The sequence below is a fragment of the Schistocerca piceifrons genome, chromosome X (assembly GCF_021461385.2).
Source record: "Schistocerca piceifrons isolate TAMUIC-IGC-003096 chromosome X, iqSchPice1.1, whole genome shotgun sequence".
Taxonomy (NCBI): Eukaryota; Metazoa; Arthropoda; class Insecta; order Orthoptera; family Acrididae; genus Schistocerca; species Schistocerca piceifrons.
In genome coordinates this window covers 246,265,687-246,290,433 of record NC_060149.1, presented here as the reverse complement: position 1 = coordinate 246,290,433, position 24,747 = coordinate 246,265,687, and the positions used below count along the sequence as shown (strand labels likewise).

Here is a 24,747-nt window from a genome sequence, read left to right as displayed (position 1 = left end):
ATTTTCTCCTTTTACTCGGCCGCATCGGAAGTCATCTACACTGTATCAGCGTTGTTCCGGCTGGCTTCAAAGCTATGATCGAAACACAAGAGGATTAGCATTTATATTGGGTCCTCTCAATTTTGAAATGCAAATTTCACAATGTAATTAAATGCAAATACATATTCCTTCGGTGTTATGAGCCATACCTTGAATGAAGAAGACAGAGGTGTCACTGCATTAAAAACTGATAAAGCGAAATCTCATCAGATGAAGTAATATTTTTTTCGATTCCTACCATATGCGTTTACGTCAGATGGGTAGTTTATTTTCAGCAAGAAATGTTCCGTGTACTGGAGGTAGTTTAGCAGAGTTGTAATTTTCAGCAAGAAGTGTGCCGTGTACTGGAGGTAGTTTAGCAGAGTTGTAGTCATCAGTATGCACTATCTCTTGAGGAGCAAAATTATCCGCATTTACCCATGACGTGATCTGCGACAGGTGGACTACCAAAGTGATGACTGTCATCGTCCTTTGGTTTTTAATGTTTAATATTTTACCGTCATGTACCAACGCTTAAAAAAAAATAAGCAATTACACTCTAGCCATGAAGTGGATATGGGAGGCGTTAAAACTGATTTTCCTTCATTAATATGCATTTTGGTGTGTTGAGCAACACTATGGATACAAAAAGAAAAATCACATTCACCCTACCGCTGGCCCTCGGGTTTCCACGTCGCAGTACACACCCAGAATAGTGTAATTACATTCACGCTTAGAATGTATGACTGAAAGTGCTGCCATCTTGGGTCTTTACTCAGACTTTTGCTACCGATACGAACTATCGACTAAATTGTGTTTGAAAGGTGGCGGTCAAATGCAAAATATTATCAGTCTGTCCATAACTTTAATTATTTAAAGTGGAAATAGTTTACACAAATTCGTTATATTGGTGGACTCATGTAAAATAATGTGTTCTGAGACGCTTACTGCTACTGAAGAGGGTGCATAGCTGCAGAGTTAGGTAAGAATTAAGTCAATTTACCATCATATTTTTAATCTTGTCCCAATTTTTTATTTTATTTCATCTTGGGAATTATGGTCTGCTGTGGTAACTTATATTAAAACATGTATGATATGTCATACATCTGTGATCATATTCCTGTCGTTGATGATGGTTCAGAACCGAAAACGGTAACAAAATAAAATAACATTATTAAATACAGCTTAGTGTTACGCATTTTCTAAAATTTGTACATGCTGTTGACCATCGCCTACGCAAGATATTAAGAATTGAGGATCATAGTCTAGATTGTGCGTATTATTTTATGAAAATGCCTGTCTCTGTTCTACGTAAATCGATATCAAATCCATCCATGCATTACCAGGACCCTCCACGCTATGGTAAGATGATCACGTCCTTCCATACGGCTGTCGGTGTTGGGCTATGCTGCTCGCTTTGGAGTGTCATCTCCCATTTTTATAGACATCGGGACTGATACTTTAATAAATATACGCCACTGAGTGTACATTTTTGGTGTCCTGAGCAACTCTAAGCATACAAACAAAAAACGTGTATGATGCTTATTGTTGTTGAACTCACACCTCACCCCTTGGCCCTGGGGTATCGAAGTCGTAACATACACACGTCCGTCTTCACTACTGTAAGTAGTGCAGGTGGAGGGGGGGGGGGGGAGGGAGGAGAGGAAAGGGAAGGAATTGATGATATCAGCTGTATTGGGACATTATGAGGAATCGGCGGCGACAAGTGAAAATATGTGCCGCACCGGGACTCAAGTCCGGGATCTCCTACTTACTGTTTTTTTTTCGCTCTGACCACTTTTTGTTCGTTTATTTTCTATTTACTTATTTATTTATTTTTGTAACATAAGACGATCCAACGCCACCAATCAACCGGAAGATGACAAGAAGTGACTGTGAGAGAAGGAGATACTTAATTGTAACCATCAAATTTCATGGTGTGTCACACAAGTGGCAGATAAGAGAGACGGGAATGGAAAACAAGGACAGTGCGGTATCAGGCGCTTCGCGCCCCGGGGGCTTCAAATAACGTGAGGAAACTGTTAGTAGTGCACCGCAGCAGCAGTCAGGTTAACCATATCAGGCACATTCAAGCTGAGCGGCCGATCACGCAAAACCCTACGATGGTGATTGGCGAAATAGGCGTTCAATCACCGCATAATCATTCTGCGCCGACCCACATTCCCAACAGTCACCACCTATCCGCTGTCCCCATCCATGTCCTCTACGCTCGCTAATTTTAAATTTCCGCAGGAGGTCGAACGATATTGTGCTTCCCCCTTGCCCATCGAGGCGAATCAGTTGTATGAATGCGTGGTGTCTCTTCTTTCGGAAATTTCCAATCATTTGGCGGCAATCATCTCATCTATTCTTTCCTATTTGCTTTTTTCTTTTCTAAATTACTAATATTTTCTAATTTATAATCAAGAAATTGAAACATTAGCAAAATCATCGAAACACAGAGAGCAGCATTACTCGCCGCCTTCATACATCACGAGGTAGAAGATATTTATTTGCATGTACCTTGGGCGCTGAGAAAGGCTGACAGCGAAAGTAAATAAAATAAACAGAATCACGTGTATGTAACAAGAACCAACGTACACTTCTTTATATATAGGGTAAGTCATTAACTATTGCCACCTAGAATAAGTCCGAACTTATGATAGTAGCTGAAATGTTTGTGAGACAAAAGTTGCTTGGGACAACGGGGACCATAATATGACGTTGGTTTATTAACGCTAGATGGGGTCGCGTCACAGATATGAAGATTAACTTTTTTTTTTAATGAGATGCCATAGTTTGGTACTTACAGGGTGTTTCAAAAATGACCGGTATATTTGAAACGGCAATAAAAACTAAATGAGCAGCGATGGAAATACACCGTTTGTTGCAATATGCTTGGGACAACAGTACATTTTCAGGCAGACAAACTTTCGAAATTACAGTAGTTACAATTTTCAACAACAGATGGCGCTGCGGTCTGGGAAACTCTATAGTACGATATTTTCCACATATCCACCATGCGTAGCAATAATATGGCGTAGTCTCTGAATGAAATTACCCGAAACCTTTGACAACGTGTCTGGCGGAATGGCTTCACATGCAGATGAGATGTACTGCTTCAGCTGTTCAATTGTTTCTGGATTCTGGCGGTTCACCTGGTCTTTCAAGTGTCCCCACAGAAAGAAGCCACAGGGGTTCATGTCTGGCGAATAGGGAGCCCAATCCACGCCGCCTCATGTATGTTTCGGATAGCCCAAAGCAATCACACGACCATCGAAATATTCGTTCAGGAAATTAAAGACGTCGGCCGTGCGATGTGGCCGGACACCATCTTGCATAAACCACGAGGTGTTCGCAGTGTCGTCTAAGGCAGTTTGTACCGCCACAAATTCACGAAGAATGTCCAGATAGCGCGATGCAGTAATCGTTTCGGATCTGAAAAATGGGCCAATGATTCCTTTGGAAGAAATGGCGGCCCAGACCAGTACTTTTTGAGGATGCAGGGACGATGGGACTGCAACATGGGGCTTTTCGGTTCCCCATATGCGCCAGTTCTGTTTATTGACGAAGCCGTCCAGGTAAAAATAAGCTTCGTCAGTAAACCAAATGCTGCCCACATGCATATCGCCGTCATCAATCCTGTGCACTATATCGTTAGCGAATGTCTCTCGTGCAGCAATGGTAGCGGCGCTGAGGGGTTGCCGCGTTTGAATTTTGTATGGATAGAGGTGTAAACTCTGGCGCATGAGACGATACGTGGACGTTGGCGTCATTTGGACCGCAGCTGCAACACGGCGAACGGAAACCCGAGGCCGCTGTTGGATCACCTGCTGCACTAGCTGCGCGTTGCCCTCTGTGGTTGCCGTACGTGGTCGCCCTACCTTTCCAGCACGTTCTTCCGTCACGTTCCCAGTCCGTTGAAATTTTTCAAACAGATCCTTTATTGTATCGCTTTTCGGTCCTTTGGTTACATTAAACCTCCGTTGAAAACTTCGTCTTGTTGCAACAACACTGTGTTCTAGGCGGTGGAATTCCAACACCAGAAAAATCCTCTGTTCTAAGGAATAAACCATGTTGTCCACAGCACACTTGCACGTTGTGAACAGCACACGCTTACAGCAGAAAGACGACGTACAGAATGGCGCACCCACAGACTGCGTTGTCTTCTATATCTTTCACATCACTTGCAGCGCCATCTGTTGTTGAAAATTGTAACTACAGTAATTTCGAAAGTTTATCCGCCTGAAAATGTACTGTTGTCCCAAGCATATTGCAACAAACGGTGTATTTCTATCGCTGCTCGTTTAGTTTTTATTGCCGTTTCAAATATACCGGTCATTTTTGAAACACCCTGTATTTTCTGATAGCGGCTATCGAGACGAATCCAGTGATGTGTAACGTAAGGTCTTTGAAGGTCAACGACGGTAAAAAAAGGTGGCATGAACGTCCATTTACAGAAGGTGTTCGAAGTGATGACCATTGGTATCAATGCAGTGCTGCAATCTTCTTATCATTGATTGAGTGGTATTCCTTATCACTTCGGCACTTATCGAAGCACACGCTCTGACAATTCTCTCTCGTATATCGTGCAAATAGTAAATATTCATCTAACGTGCCATTGACATGTAAATACCATTCGATGGTTTCGCAATACAACACTGATAGGAACGGTAAGACTAGTATCGTCGAATCAAGCGAATGTGAATGATGCATTCCTTCGAAGGACAAGTCGATATGCTTCTCAATTACGGAGAATGCCAACGAAATTCAGTGAGAGCTGGAGACTTATACGCCGAAAGATATCCTCAACGTAATGACCTTACACGTTGTCCATTTAAATATGTGTATGACAAACTGAGAACAACTGAATCTCTAACGCATCGGAAACATATCAGGAAAAGAAAAGTTACTAACGAGGAAACGGAAATTGGTACTCTTGCCACTGTGGTTCGAGATCCTTGTGTTAGTTCGCGTCAAATCGCAAGGGAATCTGGCAAGAGCCAGAGTAGTGTCGTTCGTGTTCTGCATCGCCGTAAATATCATCATTACATCAGTCTCCACCAAGAATTAATTGGTCCGGATTGTATGCGTCGCACTGAATTCTGCCGATGGGCCCAACTTCAGATTCAGAGGGATGACACATTTATTAATTTGATTTTATTTACTGACAAGGCTACATTCACGAGCCAAGTAAATGTTAATTTGCATAACATGAGTTATTGGGCAACTGAAAATCCATGTTGGCTGCGGCAAGCTGCGCAGAAAAAACCGTGATCGGTGATTGTATGGTGTGGGATTCTAGAGGACAGAATTTTAGGTCCCTATTTCGTAGAAGTAAATCTTAATGGCAGGAAGTACACCACATTCCTGCAAGAAACATTAGGTCTGTTATTGGACGAAATACCTTTAGGAATAAGAAACAGAATGTGGTATCAACACGATGGGCGTCCGGCACATTTTTCGCTGATGGCTAGAAATGAATTGCAGAGACAGTTCCAAAATCTTTGGATTGGACGCGGAGGAGATGTGTCGTGGCCGGCTCGTTCGCCACACTTGACGCCTCTGGATTTTTTCTTGTGGGGATTCGTAAAAAGCATTGTTTATAAAGACGTTCCAACTACACCTGAATTGTCAGACCATATACTTCGATAAGTGTCGATGTGATAAGGAATACCACTCAATCCATGATAAGAAGATTGCAGCACTGCATTGATACCAATGGTCATCACTTCGAACACCTTCTGTAAATGGACGTTCATGCCACCTTTTTTTCTAACGAGTTTGTTAGTCAAAGAAAACAAAAGATTATTTATAGGCAAACTCGTTAGAAGCGTAAATATCTGGACTGTTGACATATTTATTTGGTGTAGCTAGTGGTATGAACATGTAATCACAAACGATTCAAAATTATAAAAATCTTACTGGTTTGAAATTTTGTGAACATGAATCACATTTAATATGGTGTGTTGCAAATGTACTGCCACCCAAGTAATAGTAAGCAGCGATAGAGAAAATTAATGAGGAAGTACACTAAAAAAAAAGAAAAACAACTAACTGATACAGTTTTAAACCCACGAGGTCGCGTTGAAAAGTAATGCCCCCGAATTTTTTATGTGAAAACTCTTTAAGCCTTTTAAACAAAACGGACGTTATTAACATTCTGTGTCTTTGTCATTCACGTCTATATATTTAGTTCACAAGCTAGGCATCCAGCGACGAACATATTTCTCCCTACGGAGTCAAAACCTTACCTCTGCTTGCACTGTTTCATTGCTATCAATGTGAAGTCCTCGAAGGCGTTCTTTAAATTTTGGAAACAGGTGAAAATTGGACGAGGCCAAGTCGGGACTGTATGGAGAATGGTCGATGACTGTTAACCCAAGGCATAGAACTGTTGTAGATGCCGCAGCGCTCGTGTGTGGTCTGGCATTGTCTTGTTGAAGTAGAGGGTGATCGATGTGTGGACGGACTCTTCGCATTCGAAACTCGATTTCAGCACGCTGTTTCTCACGCACAGACATAGTTACGTTACACACCTTCATAAAATTCGCATCCCGCTAGCGGGAGAGAGCTGGAAATGTGTAGATGTGAAGAATAAAGACGTAAAATGTTAATAAAGTCTGCTTTATTAAAAAAAGCTCTAAGGGTTTTCACATAAAAAATTCGGAAGCATTACTTTTCAGCACGACGTCGTAGAAGATCCTGTAGATGATTACAGTTTTATCTTCCAAAAACAAAAAGAATGCTTGCGACATACTGCAGCCACATGCTTAATGACTGAAAGTAGGACGTGATGCGGCAGGCCGTACCCAAAGCTGAAGGCGTTGCACTTGTCGAGGTCCCGGTCGCACTGCGCCTCGCAGTCTGACACCAGCTGTATGGGAGCAGTGCGGCGCACCAGGGAGGCCGGCAGCCGCTGCCCGATCGCCGTGCGCTCGTAGCAGTCTGCAAAAGCACCGCCTCACTCAGAAAACGAAATTAAAATTCTGGTTATGTACTACATAAGACACAGGAAGGAAGGAAGCAAGGAGTTTTCCAGAATACATTTTTAATCTGCAGATGTGTATCTGGTAATTTGAAACTTCCTAACTGATTGAAACCGTGTGAGGGCCCAGCTCTCGAAGCTGAGACATCTCCCTTTCGTCGGCGAGTGATATACCGACTGAGCTAAGCACGACTCGTGTCCCGCCCTCACAGCTTTACCTCCGCTAGTTCCTCTTCTCCTAACTTCCAAGCTTCAGGAGAATTTCCATCACAACCCTAGGTGGAAGCATAAGCGACCAAAGACACTGCTACTGAGGCATAGCCACCTATGGGAAGCTAACAAACACTTACAAGCGACAACATAGGGGAGCCTCTGCACATCAGTTATACTGACTGGATGTGCCAGCTGCTATCACACCCGACCAGCAGGCAACAGCAGGGAAGCCGGTTGAAAGGTGGCTACACTGAGCCACTGCGCCAGAGACTGCGCCAAAGAGTATTATTAAGCCGCCTACACAGTGCTTGTCCAGAGCTCGTGGTAGTCAGTGCCTGTCGAGGACTCGTGGTAGACAGTGCTTGGGGAGAGCTCGTAGTGAAGAGTGTTTGTTGAGATGAGCTAGTAGGCAGTGCTTGCTGAGATGTGATATTGGAGAGTCTTGTTGAGATGTGGTAGTAGAGAATCGGTGTGGAGATATATTGTAAGGATCAGAGTGATTTTCATCAATATAAATGAGGTAACAAACTCCTTTTCTTTTTTTTCTCATTATTTCAATGTCCTGAATAATGCATCATTACAGGTTCAGTCAATAAAGCATCTGGCTTGTGTTCTTGTATTAGAGTGTAATTCTGGGTTTCTTGCGCAATTATAGTATTTCTAATTTTTTTTATCACGTCAGTATAAATGATATTTAAAATTTCTTGTCTTGTTGAAGAAGAACCGTGCCAGATGTGTACGTTGAGTCACTCTCCCACACACAGAACAATTACACTTGTGCTTTGATTTAGTAGGTTTTATAGTTGCTGGGGACTTAATTAATTAACTGTGTTAACGAAAATTTTCTTTCATTGTTTGTTGTTATTCTATGCAGTCAGATTGCGTACAAAAACTAGTCAGGGCCAACCGTTTACGAGACACAACGTAATCGGGCAAACAGCTACCAAAAATATTTGCATTTTATTTAATTAAGCCACCATGCACGTGGCGACCGCTGTTTCGGATCGTCCCTTGGAATTCTTCTGATTGTAAAAATAGTAGACAGTAGTATTGTTGTAGTAATTTGTAGTTCAGTAATTGTAGTTTATATTGCATGTGTAGATTTGGTAATTGGCATTTTTCTAATGGTATTTTTCAAAATTTAATTTGTGTTGTCTTGTATACGCGTTTGACAATTTAGTGCAATTATTTCAATTGTTCGATTAATCGTGTTTGAGGGAAATATTTCGTGTGAATGGTATTGTTGAAGATGAGGAGTCATTGTGTGTAATTTTCGTACAGTGACGAGTTTTTTTATGTTTTGTAAATGATTACGCGGTCAATGAAACAGGCAAAAATTATGAATAGTCAGAATAACGAAATTGTTGACATGGCGAACTCGCCAACACAGGATACCAGTATGATGAATAATGGTGTTGAAAACAATTTAATAAGTCGGGAAAATAGTCCGGAACCATTTCAAAATTTTTCTCAATCAGAAAATTCACAGAATACGAGATTAACGACAGAAGATTCTGTAATAGTATCGAACAAAGATAGCTTTACAGCTATGACGAAAGAAGTCGATTTCGCGGGAAACGTTAAGGGTGAATAGAGTTTCGAACCAGTTACTATGGAGCAGTTGATGGGTGCTATATTAAATTTGGGATCACGAATGGAAACACAGTTTGAATCACTACTAGGAACAATTAGAACTGAGATAAAAGCAATGACAACACGGTTAGACTCACGAACAGGGACATGTTTCAAAAACATGAAAGATGAATCAAAGAAAGAAATTGGAGAAGTACAACCGATTTTGAATGCTCACAATAATAGTTTAATTTCAACAGAAATCAGACAAGAGGAACAGGACAGAGAACGGGAAGAAAAAGATCGCGTGATAGTACAAAAATTTTCAGAGTTAAATTTACAATGTGCACACGATAAGGAAAAAATAATTGAAAGAATCGAGGAATTCGTACCAAATGACAGAATAAATAACTTAACGCAACAGTGTGAACATTTAACTACTAAATGTGACAACACCGAAACCCGAGTCGCGACATTTACAGAAGACGTAAATAAACAGAAAGAACAATTAAGTGACTCATCGGAAAGAGTTGAGGAGATCTCAGATAAATTGACAAGTGTTAGTTTAGCAGAGGGCTTTGAAGAAAATAATTTGTTTCATTTACGGGATGCAACAAGAGAGCGCCAGGCGCGCGAACTTGACAATAATCAACATTGGGACTGGCACAGACGCGGTAGGTCTTTGTCGCCACGAGGCGAAAACATTGACTATAAACACTTTTTGACTGTTCGGAAATTTAAGATCTTCCGCAAGTCTAAGAATGACATACATCCATGTGCATGGTTAGATCAATTTACGTACGCACTTCCGCCAAATTTGCCACTAAGTCACAAACTAGAAATTATGTGCGGCTATTAAAGTCCTCAGGGGATTCACTACTCTAAGTGAATATGTGCCGTAGCGAGCATAGGGCCCCGAGCTGTAGTGGTGCTATTTCTCTTTTAGTTTTCTGTACCGCTGCCTACTCTTTTACTATTCTTTGCATCTGTCAAACCAACTCTTCGACTATCAATCTATCTAGTGAGTAAGTAAACAATAACCTGATATGACTATTTTACCTAAATGTGATTTCGGAAATTACCGTTTGGACTTACTGTACCTTCAGCAGCATTCATTCCTAGTTTAAACGAAATTTTTCCTGTTTATCTTCGTGACAATATTACTTCATATGTTGACGATATTCTTATTGCTAAACATTCTTGGAGCGAGCACAACAAAATTTTGGATTCATTATTACGTATTTTTGCAAGAGTTGGCATCACTGTGAACTTAGAAAAATCTGAATTTGGTCGTTCTCAGGTGAAATTTCTCGGTCACATTATTTCTACAGAAGGTATTCTTCCTGATCCAGAGAAATTAGACGCTATTCGTAATTATGCTGTTCCTACTACAAAACGTGAGGTTCGTAGTTTCCAAAATTTTTGTGGAATGACATACTTGTGAGAAACTAACAGCTACAGGTAAACACGCAGGGAGTACAAGGGTACCGCGCTCTGTTTTGTCGGCGGCACATACTCAAAGCAACAGTCAAGTCTGCGCGCCGCACAAGGCAGTCGTTGACCGAAAACAATTGCTTCTTACGTCACGCGCCTACAGCTGATCGAGCGCTCAGTGCGAATGCACTGACAGCCGTAAACAAATACACAGTTTAATTTCTCCGATTAAATTCAGTATAAAGCTATAATGACTCGATGAATTCTGTTATTAACATTCAGTATTTTTCAGGATACGGTTCTATAAAATATTTAAGAACTTCAGGTAAATTCTGTGCGTGTCCGACGTTAAGACGACTTGCTATCGAGAAATTTTCAGGAAGAATGTAATTTCGAAGAAGAAACTAATAAACTAAAAAGGTAACTATTAATTGAGTTTATTTTTCAGGTAACATATTTCCGCTTAGGTACGTGCTTCAGACGTAATTTGCTGCTCGCAATTACGTGATTCATACTTTGTGCTAAATTTCATGTTCTATGAAATTACTTGTGAAGCGACGTGCTTGCGTACGTTAACTGATTTTGACAATGATTATTAATGAACTGGGTTGTAACTTGTGTATATTATGCATCGCTTGGCTGCACTGCTTTTTCACTGATGTCATATTTTTTTAATTATGTGCCTGCTGTGCTTATTTATTTAAATTATAATTGTCACCTGATTAATTGTGCTGTTGTGGTTAGGTATGTAAGTTATACTTTGTCATTTATCTGCTTGCGCCTTCATGTTTACTTATTAAGATTACATATGAACATTTATTTGCTTATGCTGATATGATGCTAACGACCTGTTTATTACGTAAGATATATGTTTACTGCTATGAGTATGGATTGCATATTTATACATTTCTGTTTGTCGTCACAACTACTCTTTAATTTGGTGTATAGAAATGCTGATATACTGTGTACAAACATAGAGTTAAGGTTACACTATGGTATAGGTTACAGATTGTTCGCTTGGCAGAGCCTCGTTGTAAGAATTGTGCTGCATCCACTTGTTGACATTCTGTTCTCTACTGGTATATTTACTCGCTATTGCTTGTTTTGCTTACGCTCAGTGCCTTATATTTTTAAGATAAGAAAATGAACTGCTATAATTCGACGAACGACATTGGTACAAAGAACTTCGTTGAATTCACATGAGCTGGAGGTTTTATGGAAGCTGTATAAATTTATGCTAATAGGAAGGAAGCTAACGACATGACATACCGAAACTAGGTTTAGACCATTGACAGTTATTGCACTGCATTTTTCGTGAGCAATTGAAACAGGAAGTGACACTTGACACAAGAAATACTCCACATGTTTGCTTCTGTTTGCCATAATTCTTGAAGTGGTGTACACACTGTGAAATATTATGATCATTCACACTCCGTAATCGTACTTAATTACTGAGTGTTATTCGAACTAAGTCTGTTAGAGGTCATGTATGCATTTCTTTCGTTTATAATTCATAATGAGTAGAAGATTTTGGTCAGATGGATTACACAGAGGTTGTGTGTTGACAGTGTGTCTTCGGATTGTATGGGATGATGAGGTTTGTATTAGGATTTTATCTGTACTTGTTCGAGGAGACTGACTAGAGGAAAGAGTTGTTATGGAAGTGAAATGATATTGGTAATAAGGATTATATGTATCGACGCACTGAAGAGGTATTATTGAGGTATTATTGAGATTATGTGAAGTTTATGATTATTGGAGTTTTGGTGGACAAGAGGTAAGGTAAATGCTATTAATGATAAGGATTATATGTATCGACGCATTGAAGAGGTATTATTGAAGTATTGAGATTATGTGATGCTGATGGTTATTGGAGTTTTGGTGTATAAGAGGTAAAGTAAGTGAGGTGCATTTTTTTTTTTTTTTTGTTGGTCTATATGGAACAAGGAGGATGAAGATAGCGGACTAGAACACTAAAGTGGAAGGAAGATTGTCTACACACACTTTGTTAAATCAATAAGCAGTACATATTTTTTTTTTTGGAGAGAGGAAGTATTTGCATATCTTGGCACACTGACAGTTGTTCAGCAACTGTACATTTTGATCTGGCTTGGCAAACATTGGTCTTGACATGATGACTATGACGTTGACTTAACTATTATTGACTGTTATACATTGCTGCCACTACTACTTGATATACATGATGAACACCAAATTTTGACAGAATTGCATTTACACAGTTAACACTATTCAATTACACAGTAGTACTTAATGTAGATGAAAGATGAGTGTGTGTGTTTCGAGTGTTTTCCTTTCCTAATCCTACCCACCTATCTCCTAAATATTATTTTATTTGTTTGTAGTGGCTTGCACTGACACCCATAAATATTATAGGTTTACTGGTATTTGTGTATTTGTAATAGTTAATACGACAATTATCTGATATCATTTTTGTGTTTATTAGAATTTATATGTCTAGTGTGTAAAAGCATTTGTATGTGTATTCAAACTATTGTTCATGCCTGAACTGTCTGATTAGTGATGGTGAATATTATGAACTGTTACCTGCACCTCTTCAACATAATGGGTGCCACTTAGAAACGTTTAATTTCTGCTGATGAACTGTGTGATCAGTGATAGTGAATATTGTGGACTGTTACTTGTACTTTTTCTACATGATTGGTGCCACTAGGACATGTTTAATTTCTGCTTATAAACTTTGATGAACAGTGTGATCAGTGATAGTAAATATTATGGACTGTTACTTGTACTTTTTCTACATGATTGGTGCCACTAGGACATGTTTAATTTCTGCTAATGAACAGTGTGATTAGTGATAGTGAATATTATAGACTGCTCTCTGGACCTGCTCATCATTGCTAGGTGCCACTAATGGACTGATTCTACTGAAATGATGTCACTTGTTGGTGTCTGCACCTATTCAACATTGCTGGGTGCCACTAATGGAACTGCTTCTGCTGAGAAATGTGACTTGTTGCTGTGTGTACCTGCTCAACTTTACTGGGTGCCACAGATGGAACTGCTTCTGCTGAAATGATGTCACTTGTTGGTGTCTGCACCTGCTCAACATTACTGGATGCACAGATGGAGCTACTTCTATGGAAATGATGTCACTTGTCGGTGTCTGCACCTGCTCAACATTGCTGGGTGCCACTGATGAACTGCTTCTGCTTTAATGATGTCACTTGTTGGTGTCTGCACCTGCTCAACATTACTGGGTGCACAGATGGAGCTACTTCTATGGAAATGATGTCACTTGTCGGTGTCTGCACCTGCCCAACTTTACTGGGTGCCACTAATGGACTGCTTCTACTGAAATGACGTCACTTGTTGGTGTCTGCACCTCCTCAACATTGCTGGGTGCCACTGATGAACTGCTTCTACTGAAATAATGTCACTTGTTGCTGTGTGTACCTGCTCAACTTTACTGGGTGCCACTGATGAAACTGCTTTTACTAAAATGATGTCACTTGTTGGTGTTTGCACCTGTTGACCATCGCTGGGTGCTACTACTGGACCTAATCATTGAAAGCATTTTATGTGAACATTTGTATAAACTGATTTTTTGTGTATTGTGTATACTATTATGTAAAGCCACATGTATGAAAGAATTTGTATTGCCTACTGTACTTTATATATTAGGTTATTGAAAGGTCAGTGCAAAGCCAAAATTTTAACTAATTATGTGATATTTAGGTATTAATATTATCTTTTGTTTTGTCTGTATTTTTGTGGACGAATTTGGTGGTATTTTCACCACCAATGCTGGCAAAAATACCATCAAATTCTGGCCTGTGGAGGAGGGGCATATGAAAGGTGGCTACACTGAGCCACTGCGCCAGAGATTGCGCCAAAGAGTATTATTAAGCCGCCTACACAGTGCTTGTCCAGAGCTCGTGGTAGTCAGTGCCTGTCGAGGACTCGTGGTAGACAGTGCTTGGGGAGAGCTCGTAGTAGTGAGTGCCTGTTAAGAACTCGTGGCAGTCTGTGCTGAGATGTCGTAGTGAAGAGTGTTTGTTGAGATGAGCTAGTAGGCAGTGCTTGCTGAGATGTGATATTGGAGAGTCTTGTTGAGATGTGGTAGTAGAGAATCGGTGTGGAGATATATTGTAAGGATTAGAGTGATTTTCATCAATATAAATGAGGTAACAAACTCCTTTTCTTTTTTTTTCTCATTATTTCAATGTCCTGAATAATGCATCATTACAGGTTCAGTCAACAAAGCATCTGGCTTGTGTTCTTGTATTAGAGTGTAATTCTGGGTTTCTTGCGCAATTATAGTATTTCTAATTTTTTTTTATCACGTCAGTATAAATGATATTTAAAATTTCTTGTCTTGTTGAAGAAGAACCGTGCCAGATGTGTACGTTGAGTCACACTCCCACACACAGAACAATTACACTTGTGCTTTGGTTTAGTAGGTTTTATAGTTGCTGGGGACTTAATTAATTAACTGTGGTAACGAAAATTTTCTTTCATTGTTTGTTGTTATTCTATGCAGTCAGATTGCGTACAAAAACTAGTCAGGGCCAACCGTTTACGAGACACAACGTAATCGGACAAACAGCTACCAAAAATATTTGCATTTTATTTAATTAAGCCCCCATGCACGGTAAACTAGCACACTAACGCACAAACAAACCGCCAACACTACCCTACACTGTGAATCCGGCATCTGACCTGCCGGACACCGACCGATGATGAACCCAACTGCCGCGCGGAGTAGCCGTGCGGTCTAGGGCGCCTTGTCACGGCCCGCGCGACTCCCCCCGTCGGAGGTTAGAGTCCTCCCTCGGGCATGGGTGTTGTCCTTAACGTAAGTTAGTTTAAGTTAGATGAAGTAGTGCGTAAGCTTAAGTACCGATGACCTCAGCAGTTTGGTCCCACAAGACCTTACTACAAATTTCCAAATTGAACCCAACTATTATAAGTATGCTGATACTGGATGAGAAGTCAACGCCGGTACCCAGTTGCAGCCGCCGAGTAGCAACGCCTCACAACGTCAAAGGTATCCGCCTGCATGATACCCACCACTAACGTACCTAACCCTCGAACGATTTATCGCAGATAGCAAGCAATCCGCTACTGATCCTTGCTACTCAACACGACTATCGCAGAGGTTTTCTTCCCTTGGCTCTTGCCTTGGCACTTTTTTCCCCTCTACCCTTCAAACAGCTACCCTTCCTTCAACTATCGACGCAGTGTATCTCCAGACTAGCGTATCTAAACGGTTAATCATAACCAGACGTACGCAAACATCACAGTACCCACATCCTGCGAAGACCTCACTTGGTGAAAACTAATCACTGTGCAGAGATGGCAGTAAACATACTGTGTTGGGCATCATGCTTGTGTGGGCGTGGAGGGGCTCCACCCTCTATGAAAAAAAGGAGAACTTCTGCAACGTTTGGACGACAGGCGAAGAGGTACTGGCGGAAGTAAAGCTGCGAGGACGGTTCTTGAGTCGTGCTTTGCTAGCTCGGTCATTAGAGCACTTGCCCGCGGAAGGCAAGGGTCCCGGTCTGGAACACAGTTTTAATTTGCAGTTAGAGTAAGAGGAAACATTACTACACTGTTTCAGAGGAAGAAAATTATACTTTCACACTCTGTTAATAGACAGGGCGCAAGATCGAATCGGGTGATGCTGCGGAAAAAATCGAACGTACATTTGCTTAAGGAACCAGTCCATCAACCGCCGGAAGTGAGTTAGAAGAACGTTAAATCTGAATCGTAATATCCGGACGAGGCTCTGAACCACGGTCGTTCCGAGAAGATTTAGAAGGTTTCAGTGTCTTAATCATTTTACCGGCTCACTGGGTCTTTCATACATCATCATATCTCCTAAACTAGAATGATTTTTAGCCAAATTTTGGGTCAGTTTATTCTTCAAGAGAGCAATTAAGTGTGCTATTACGGATAAGATGTCACTGCAAAGGAGGTCACTTCCTTTTCCTTCGAGTTACGGAATAAGCGGAATAAGAATTGTAATATTGTTGGGTAATTGGTACTATGCTGAGAAATTCCAAATCCAAAACACGGTGTTGTATTACTGATGGACAGTCAGTCCAGCCTAATAATGCAGTATACGGAAACTATAGTGTTGTGTAATAAGAGATAAGCTGAACAGGGCGGCATCTATTGTGTCATGGAAGCGTTGCCTTTACTGGCTTATGATTAGCTAGTATTCGTGGGTAGGGACTCCAGAAGGGTTTGAAGCAAAGGGGTGTCTAGGCAATTTGAGAGTGAGCGTGCATGGAGAAAGACGTACATAGTGCAAGTGGGTACACTATATAGTAGTGATTTTATCATATTTCATTTCGCTTGAGTGTAATTATTATTCGAAATCATTGTGAATATGAGTTGTACACATTCAACCAGAATAGTTGACGTGATAAATAAAAGATGTGGTGGTATCCCTATAAATGTCTGAATACTCATTGCCTATAGCCAGTCAGCCTACTAATCATTTGTGGCGATATTCCTTGCAGTCAAGGTGAGTTGTATCAATGGACCTGCGACCGTGCATTGTCTTCTGGTATAGGGATGGGTATCTTTACGGACGACGTAAGGTTAGTGGACGATATGTACCTGAAGTGAAATATCCACTTGCAATGCCCATGTTGTAACAAAGCAGGTGGATACTTTCAAGCTGTTGTGTTTTTCTTCCCCCCCAAATACTATTATTATTATCACTTACCTTCTTTTGCTTACCTACGATCCATCAGTGTAGTTAGTTTGCCTAAAAACCATGCCAATTACTATATATCAGTAATTTCAGAAGTAGATGAAAAAGATATATAAATAATTAATATATCCATAAAACCAATGACGAAAATATGTTAGCAACATCTGCATTCATTTAATTTCAACGTAATTAGACGTGTAGCTAAAACATTGTTACTGAAATAGAAACCGATATTTAAGCAAACTAGCCAGGGTAATTCAATAGAAATTATTTCTGTATCTGAAGGTTCACATTCAAAACTGTTCAAATGTGTGTGAATTCCTAAGGGACCAAACTACTGTGTCATCGGTCCCTAGACTTGCACACTACTTAAACTACCTTATGCTAAGAACAACACACACACCCATGGCCGAAGGATGACTCGAACCTCCGGCGGGAGGGGCCGCGCAATCCATGACATGGCGCCTCAAACCGCACGGCCACCCCGCGCGGCGGTTCACATTCAAACGAATCTTCTTCTATTATTTAGTTACTTGGAAGCGTAAATCATTAATTGTAATTTTTGAAAATCCAGCAAACAAAAATAGTTCACTGTAGTTCTTACTAGAGTAAACTTATCAAAGAACCTTGTCGGAAGTCATATTTAAGTCTGCCTGCGGTGCGTTGTGAAACGAGTAAGATCTGTGTCTGAAAATACATGATAACGTACTGCAGACCAACTAGTACTAATTACAAGTCGATAAATGTACCTCAATATATCGAAATTTAGCGTGTGGGAAGTTTTAAATAAATCAATGACTGTTTTAAATGATTAATCGAACTGTGAATCTGTAATTAGTATCATGCACTGTATCAAACTTTAATAACGATAATCATCTACTTTGACAATGTGGTCAGACTGTGAAGCGTGTTGTTTCCAATAATTACTTACTGTGTACACCGTTTTCGTATTGATATGAGTGTTAGACTTCAAGGACAGTATTTAGGAACTTTAATCAGAGACTGTGTTAATTATCTGTTTGCCGCACATGAACTTCTGTGGACAGCTATTTCAGTGTTAGATTACTGCACTCTAACAATCATATTATCCGACATCAATCGAGTGTAGTATGTGGGTATCCAGTTACCTGTACTGTAATTTTAATAGATGAGACTCGATCTGGCGATGAACAGTTGTTCATTCAGTATCTAAGTTCAAGTACAGTGTTTGAACTGCCAATCTTTTGTAGTGTGCATTACTGAAAATAGCCTACTTTCAACCACCAACTTCTAGTCAGATGCGAGGAGGCGCAACTACTGAAGGCATATTTTTACAGAAAATGGCTAGGCTACAACGTGACATATCTGACTGTTACTACCATCCCACATCATCACCTTTCCGGCAGTAATGGAGACTGGAGATGTTGCGTAATGTTAGGCAACCAACGAGAAACAGCAAGAAATCTATAATCCAATAACCATTTTCAAAAGCGCCTGTAACTCTTCGAGGGCAAATACGAGGGTTGTCCAGAAAGTAAGTTCCGATCCGTCGCGAAATGGAAACCATTGGGAAAATCTGGTAAAACTTTGCACAGATGTGTTGGGCACTGTCTGTAGTACGCCCGTCGATCGTGCCGCGTCGCTCTTTTTAGCTTTGAGTTAACAGTGAGCACGTAAAGACGCGTAGGGAATAGCGTCTCCCGCCAAGTATGAGGACCTGTTTAGAGAGTTCGCCTGTGTAATGCAGCCCACTTAACACAACCGTCGAGTAGTTCAATCTTCATGCCAATTCTCGGCCGCAGACTGCAGGGGCAATGAAGACGCTCCTGCAGCGTTTCCGATGAGAAATGTTTAACCACCCACAATACAGTCCGTAATTGGCTCCCCCTGAGTCTCATCTCTGCTCACAAGAACGCTGGTCATGAAGACAAACTTTTTCCACAGACAACGAGCTGCAGACCAGTGCAGATAACTGGACGAAAGCACAGGCGGCTGCTTCCTATGACGAGGATATTGGGAAGTTGATACAACACTACGACAAAACTCGAAGTAGAGAAGTAGGTGGAAGGTGTTCCTAACTGTTGCAAATAAAACGTTTGTGGTTTTCACTGTAATTTCCATTTCGCGACTGATCGCAATTTACTTTCTGGACAACCCTCGTATTACCGATTCTCTCCAGCCGTGATAAAGGTATTTCTTAATGACAAATGTTCTCTTGGCTGTGTCCTGTTACGTGCTTAGATTTGTTGTGTAAAGAGTTAATAAAAATGAGAAGCTTAGATTTGTTGTGTAAACAGTTAATGAAAATAAGAAAGTAAGATTTAGTTTGTCATAGAGGTGGTCAGCGGATGCGACTGAGTGACGAGTAAGTCGGAGTTTACTTCTAGTGCGCTTGGTTCAAATGGCTCTGAGCACTATGGGACTTATCTTCTGAGGTCATCAGTGCCCTAGAACTTAGAACTACTTAAACCTAACTAACCCTTAACATAGACAAATGTAATGTATTGCGAATACATAGAAAGAAGGATCCTTTATTGTATGATTATATGATAGCGGAACAAACACTGGTAGCAGTTACTTCTGTAAAATATCTGGGAGTATGCGTGCGGAACGATTTGAAGTGGAATGATCATATAAAATTAATTGTTGGTAAGGCGGGTACCAGGTTGAGATTCATTGGGAGAGTGCTTAGAAAATGTAGTCCATCAACAAAGGAGGTGGCTTACAAAACACTCGTTCGACCTATACTTGAGTATTGCTCATCAGTGTGGGATCCGTACCAGATCGGTCTGACGGAGGAGATAGAGAAGATCCAAAGAAGAGCGGCGCGTTTCGTCACAGGGTTATTTGGTAACCGTGATAGCGTTACGGAGATGTTTAATAAACTCAAGTGGCAGACTCTGCAAGAGAGGCGCTCTGCATCGCGGTGTAGCTTGCTCGCCAGGTTTCGAGAGGGTGCGTTTCTGGATGAGGTATCGAATATATTGCTTCCCCCTACTTATACCTCCCGAGGAGATCACGAATGTAAAATTAGAGAGATTAGAGCGCGCACGGAGGCTTTCAGACAGTCGTTCTTCCCGCGAACCATACGCGACTGGAACAGGAAAGGGAGGTAATGACAGTGGCACGTAAAGTGCCCTCCGCCACACACCGTTGGGTGGCTTGCGGAGTATCAATGTAGATGTAGATGTAGAACCTAAGTACATCACACACACCCATGCCCGAAGCAGGATTCGAACCTGCGACCGTAGCGGTCGCGCGGTTCCAGACTGTAGCGCCTAGAACCGCTCAGCCACTCTGGCCGGCTTCTAGTGCGCTCCTCCAACACTCTCGTGTGAGGCGAGGAGCAAGTCGGTCACAGGTGGAGGGAACGGAGGACAGGAGCATTAAACCGAAATAAAGTTAGCTCTCGAGTTATCGACTACTGCGTTCCAGTTGTGTGTTTCTGATACTGTTGTACGAATCGACGAGGAAACGAACGACGCGTTCATTTTACATTACAGAGCGGACCGATTTTCACCCACCTTGTGTGTTCCAGTATACTAAATGTGCATCATCTATTCTGAGAAGATTATGCTTTTGCCGCGGGGAAATAAATTACTTTTAACTATGTAAAAATGAATTTCGGATGATTGGCAGTTTTTAAAAAAAGGATAAACAGAGAACTACCTAAGCAGAAATGAGGATTATTTGTACACTGCCTGACGAAAAGTGAAACAGCCAGGAGAGGAAGAGGAAACGGCATGAAACGCCATGGGTTGAGAGTTTATATAATATTATTTCAGGGATTACAAATTTGAGTCAAATTTACAAGGATTTAGCTAGTTTAGCCTACTTATGAATATGAAGTTGCACCCTACCTGGCCTGAATCTATGCACTGATGCAGCTGGGAAGGATGTCATAAAGCCTTGATATCATCTCCTGAGGCAAGCTGATATACAACTGTTGTAACTGGTCCTTGATATCGTTGGTACTGGCAGTGGGGCAAAAGTTGATGGTCGAGCTCATCTCACACGTTCTATCGGATACGTATCTGTGGATCTTGCTGGCCACAGGAGTACCTCAACATCACGCATACAGTTCATGGAGATGCGTGTCATGTGTGGACGAGCATGTTTCTGTTGGAAAGTGGCACCACGATACTGAGAGGTAACACATGATGAGCGCATGCTGTCCGTGGCGTAGGCTGGGACGATAATTCCCTATTCCGTCTGATGCTAGCAGGACGACACAGAAAGCTGGAGGATGTACATTACTTGTTCTCGGATAGCAGGCACAGATGTGAAGGGGTTACGATGTGTTTGGTGCAAAATGTGATGATCCTCCCTCGTGGTGGTTAGACGTAGTCGACTGGAACCTTGACGACGAGTATGGCTGCCCTCATGTTCCCATGTAGTTTAATATCGGGCCACTGTCACATCCGATGCCTTACATGTCCGGATATTGCACGATTTGACCAGCTGGTCAAATTGAGACCGACAGTGAGGTCACTTTCAAGCTTTAGCAGGTGTGCAGCATCTCCGTATCCTTCACAGCGATGACTCAACATCAGCCGTTGTTCACGCTGCTTATTTAACCCACCAGTCCTGGTAACAATACTAAACTGCACTTCGGTGGTCGTTCTACCCCTCATAGAAAATTGCAACTCTGATCATTTACATATCCGCCGATCGTGTGTACGTGTACGAAGTTGCATTGACTTCCAACCATGGCTTCTGAGTGCTTAACTTCTTGTCTGGCAATGTACCGGGTGATCAAAAAGCCAGTATAAATTTGAAAACTGAATAAATAACGGAATAATGTAGATAGAGAGGTACAAATTGACACACATGCTTGGAATGGCATGGGGTTTTATTAGAACCGAAAAAATACAAAAGTTCAAAAAATGTCCGACAGATGGCGCTTCATCTGATCAGAATAGCAATAATTAGCATAACAAAGTAAGACAAAGCAAAGATGATGTTCTTTACAGGAAATGCTCGATATGTCCACAATCATTCCTCAACAATAGCTGTAGTCGAGGAATAATACAGGGTGATTCAAAAAGAATACCACAACTTTAGGAATTTAAAACTCTGCAACGACAAAAGGCAGAGCTAAGCACTTTCTGTCGGCGAATTAAGGGAGCTATAAAGTTTCATTTAGTTGTACATTTGTTCGCTTGAGGCGCTGTTGACTAGGCGTCAGCGTCAGTTGATGCTAAGATGGCGACCGCTCAACAGAAAGCTTTTTGTGTTATTGAGTACGGCAGAAGTGAATCGACGACAGTTGTTCAGCGTGCATTTCGAACGAAGTATGGTGTTAAACCTCATGATAGGTGGTGTATTAAACGTTGGTATAAACAGTTTACAGAGAATGGGTGTTTGTGCAAAGGGAAAAGTTCTGGACGGCCGAGAACGAGGATGAAAATGTAGCACGCATCCAGCAAGCATTTGTTCGCAGCCCAGGAAAATCGACTCGCAGAGCTAGCAGAGAGCTGCAAATTCCACAATCAACTGTATGGAGAGTCCTACGAAAAAGGTTAGTTATGAAACCTTATCGTCAACTACCCGAGGCGATGGATTGGCCGCCAGGCAGCCCGTGACAGAGCACTTCATCACTGGCCTCCAAGAAGCCCTGATCTTACCCCCTGCGATTTTTTCTTATGGGGGTATGTTAAGGATATGGTGTTTTGGCCATCTCTCCCAACCACCATTGTTGATTTGAAACGAGAAATAACTGCAGCTATCCAAACTGTTACGCCTGATATGCTACAGAGAGTGTGGAACGAGTTGGAGTAACGGGTTGATATTGCTCGTGTGTCTGGAGGGGGCCATATTGAACATCTCTGAACTTGTTTTTGAGTGAAAAAAAACCTTTTTAAATACTCTTTGTAATGATGTATAACAAAAGGTTATATTGTGTTTCTTTCATAAAATACACATTTTTAAAGTTGTGGTATTCTTTTTGAATCACCCTGTATTATGAACAGCACTGTAAAGCATATCCGGAGTTATGATGAGGCACTGGCGTCGGATGTTGTCTTTCAGCATCCCTAAAGACACAATACACTTGCGACTTCAGGTAACCTCAAAGCCAATAATCGCACGGACTGAGGTCTGGGGACCTGGGACGCCAAGCACGACGAAAGTGGCGGCTGACCACACGATCATCACCAAACGACGAGCGCAAGAGATCTTTCAAGCGTCTAGCAATGTGGGGTGGAGCGCCATCCTGCATAAACATCGTACGTTCCAGCAGGTGTTTATCAGCCAGGCTGGGGATGATGCTATTCTGTAACATATCGGCGTACCTCTCACCCGTCACGGTAGCAGTTACAAAACCAGAATCACGCATTTCCACCAAGAAGAAATGCCCGATAACGGTAGATGTGGTAAATCCAACCCATACCGTGACTTTCTCGTCGTGCAATGGAGTTTCCACGACAGTTCTAGGATTTTAGGTAGCCCAAATTCTGCAGTTTTGGGCTTTGACAGACCCTCGGAGCGTGAAATGAGCTTCGTCGGTCCACAACACGTTACTCAACCAATCGTCATCTTTCGCCATCTTTTGAAACGCCCACACCGCAAATGCCCTCCGCTTCACTAAATCGCCAGGTTACAGTTCATGATGCCGATGGATTTTGTACGGATAGCACCGAAGGGTACGCCTAAGTGCCAACCAAACAGTAGTGTATGGAATGCCGGTGCGACGTGCGTCTGCACGAGCGCTGACTTCCCCGTTCACAGACGAACCCGCTATTATACAGTCTCCATTTCTGCCTGTACTGTCTCAGCAGCATTACGCCTTGTGCTCGGTCGGCCACTACGGGGTCTATCGTCTAAACAACCCGTGGCTTCGAACTTCGAAATCATTCTCGCTACAGCTGCGTTTGTCAGCGGACCTTTACCCGTTAGAATCCCCTTCCTATGGCGATAGGATCGTAACGCTGAACTAGAACATTCCCCATTCTGATAATACATCTTCACTAAAAGCGCCTTTTCAGGTAACGTAAACATGCTGCGAGTGCTGGCGCATCTGATTCTCTCTCTCATTACAGCTCCTTTTATACACGATTGTCATGCGCAGTCACTGACGTTTTGCTGTCCAGCGCCATCTGAGGGCATTTATTGAACTTTTTTTTTGTTCTAATAAAACCCCATGTCATTCCAAGCATGTGTGTCAATTTTTACCTCTCTGTATACATTATTCCGTGGTTTATTAAGTTTTCAAGTTTATACTGACTTTTTGATCACCCGGTATTTTTCATCGGCTTAATTTACAGTAAAACTTATTTTATTATACCTGCAGAGACCAAATCATTTCTTTTTGTTACGGAAAATAATTATGTTCTTATTTTTCTTAATTTTTGACGAACGCTTTTCCGACTGTATCACTACAATTTCAAATGGCTCTCAGCACTATGGGACTTAACATCCGAGTTCATCAGTCCCCTAGAAGCTAGAACTACTTAAACCTAAGGACATCACACACATCCATGCCCGAGGCAGGATTCGAACCTGCGACCGTAGCAGCAGCGTGGTTCCGGACTGAAGCGCACACATCTACATGGATACTCTACAAATCACATTTAAGTGCCTGGCAGAGGACTAGAACCGCTCTGCCAAAACGGCCGGCGTCCATTCTTAATGCCTCTATTGTTTTATTACTTTTATTACTGTTACTTTTATTACTATTATTATTGCCTATTGTTATTTTTTATTAATAATACAAATTATTATTATTATTTGTGTTTGTTACGTAATATTTTTTGCATCTGCTATACCTGGTCAGAAGTAGTCCGTTCACTGGAGCATTTCTTTTCTGCTCTCAACGCCACTATTACTTTAACTTCAG

At 41.5% G+C, this 24,747-nt stretch overlaps 1 protein-coding gene across 1 annotated transcript in view; it reads right to left on the bottom strand.

The window, feature by feature from the left end:
- LOC124721875 overlaps positions 1–24,747 on the bottom strand; it is a 524,898-nt gene that overhangs the window by 451,037 nt on the left and 49,114 nt on the right. The window contains exon 2 of the mRNA XM_047247017.1: positions 6,831–6,966. Coding sequence (XP_047102973.1) covers positions 6,831–6,966 — 136 coding nt within the window. The remainder of the gene's footprint in view (positions 1–6,830; positions 6,967–24,747) is intronic.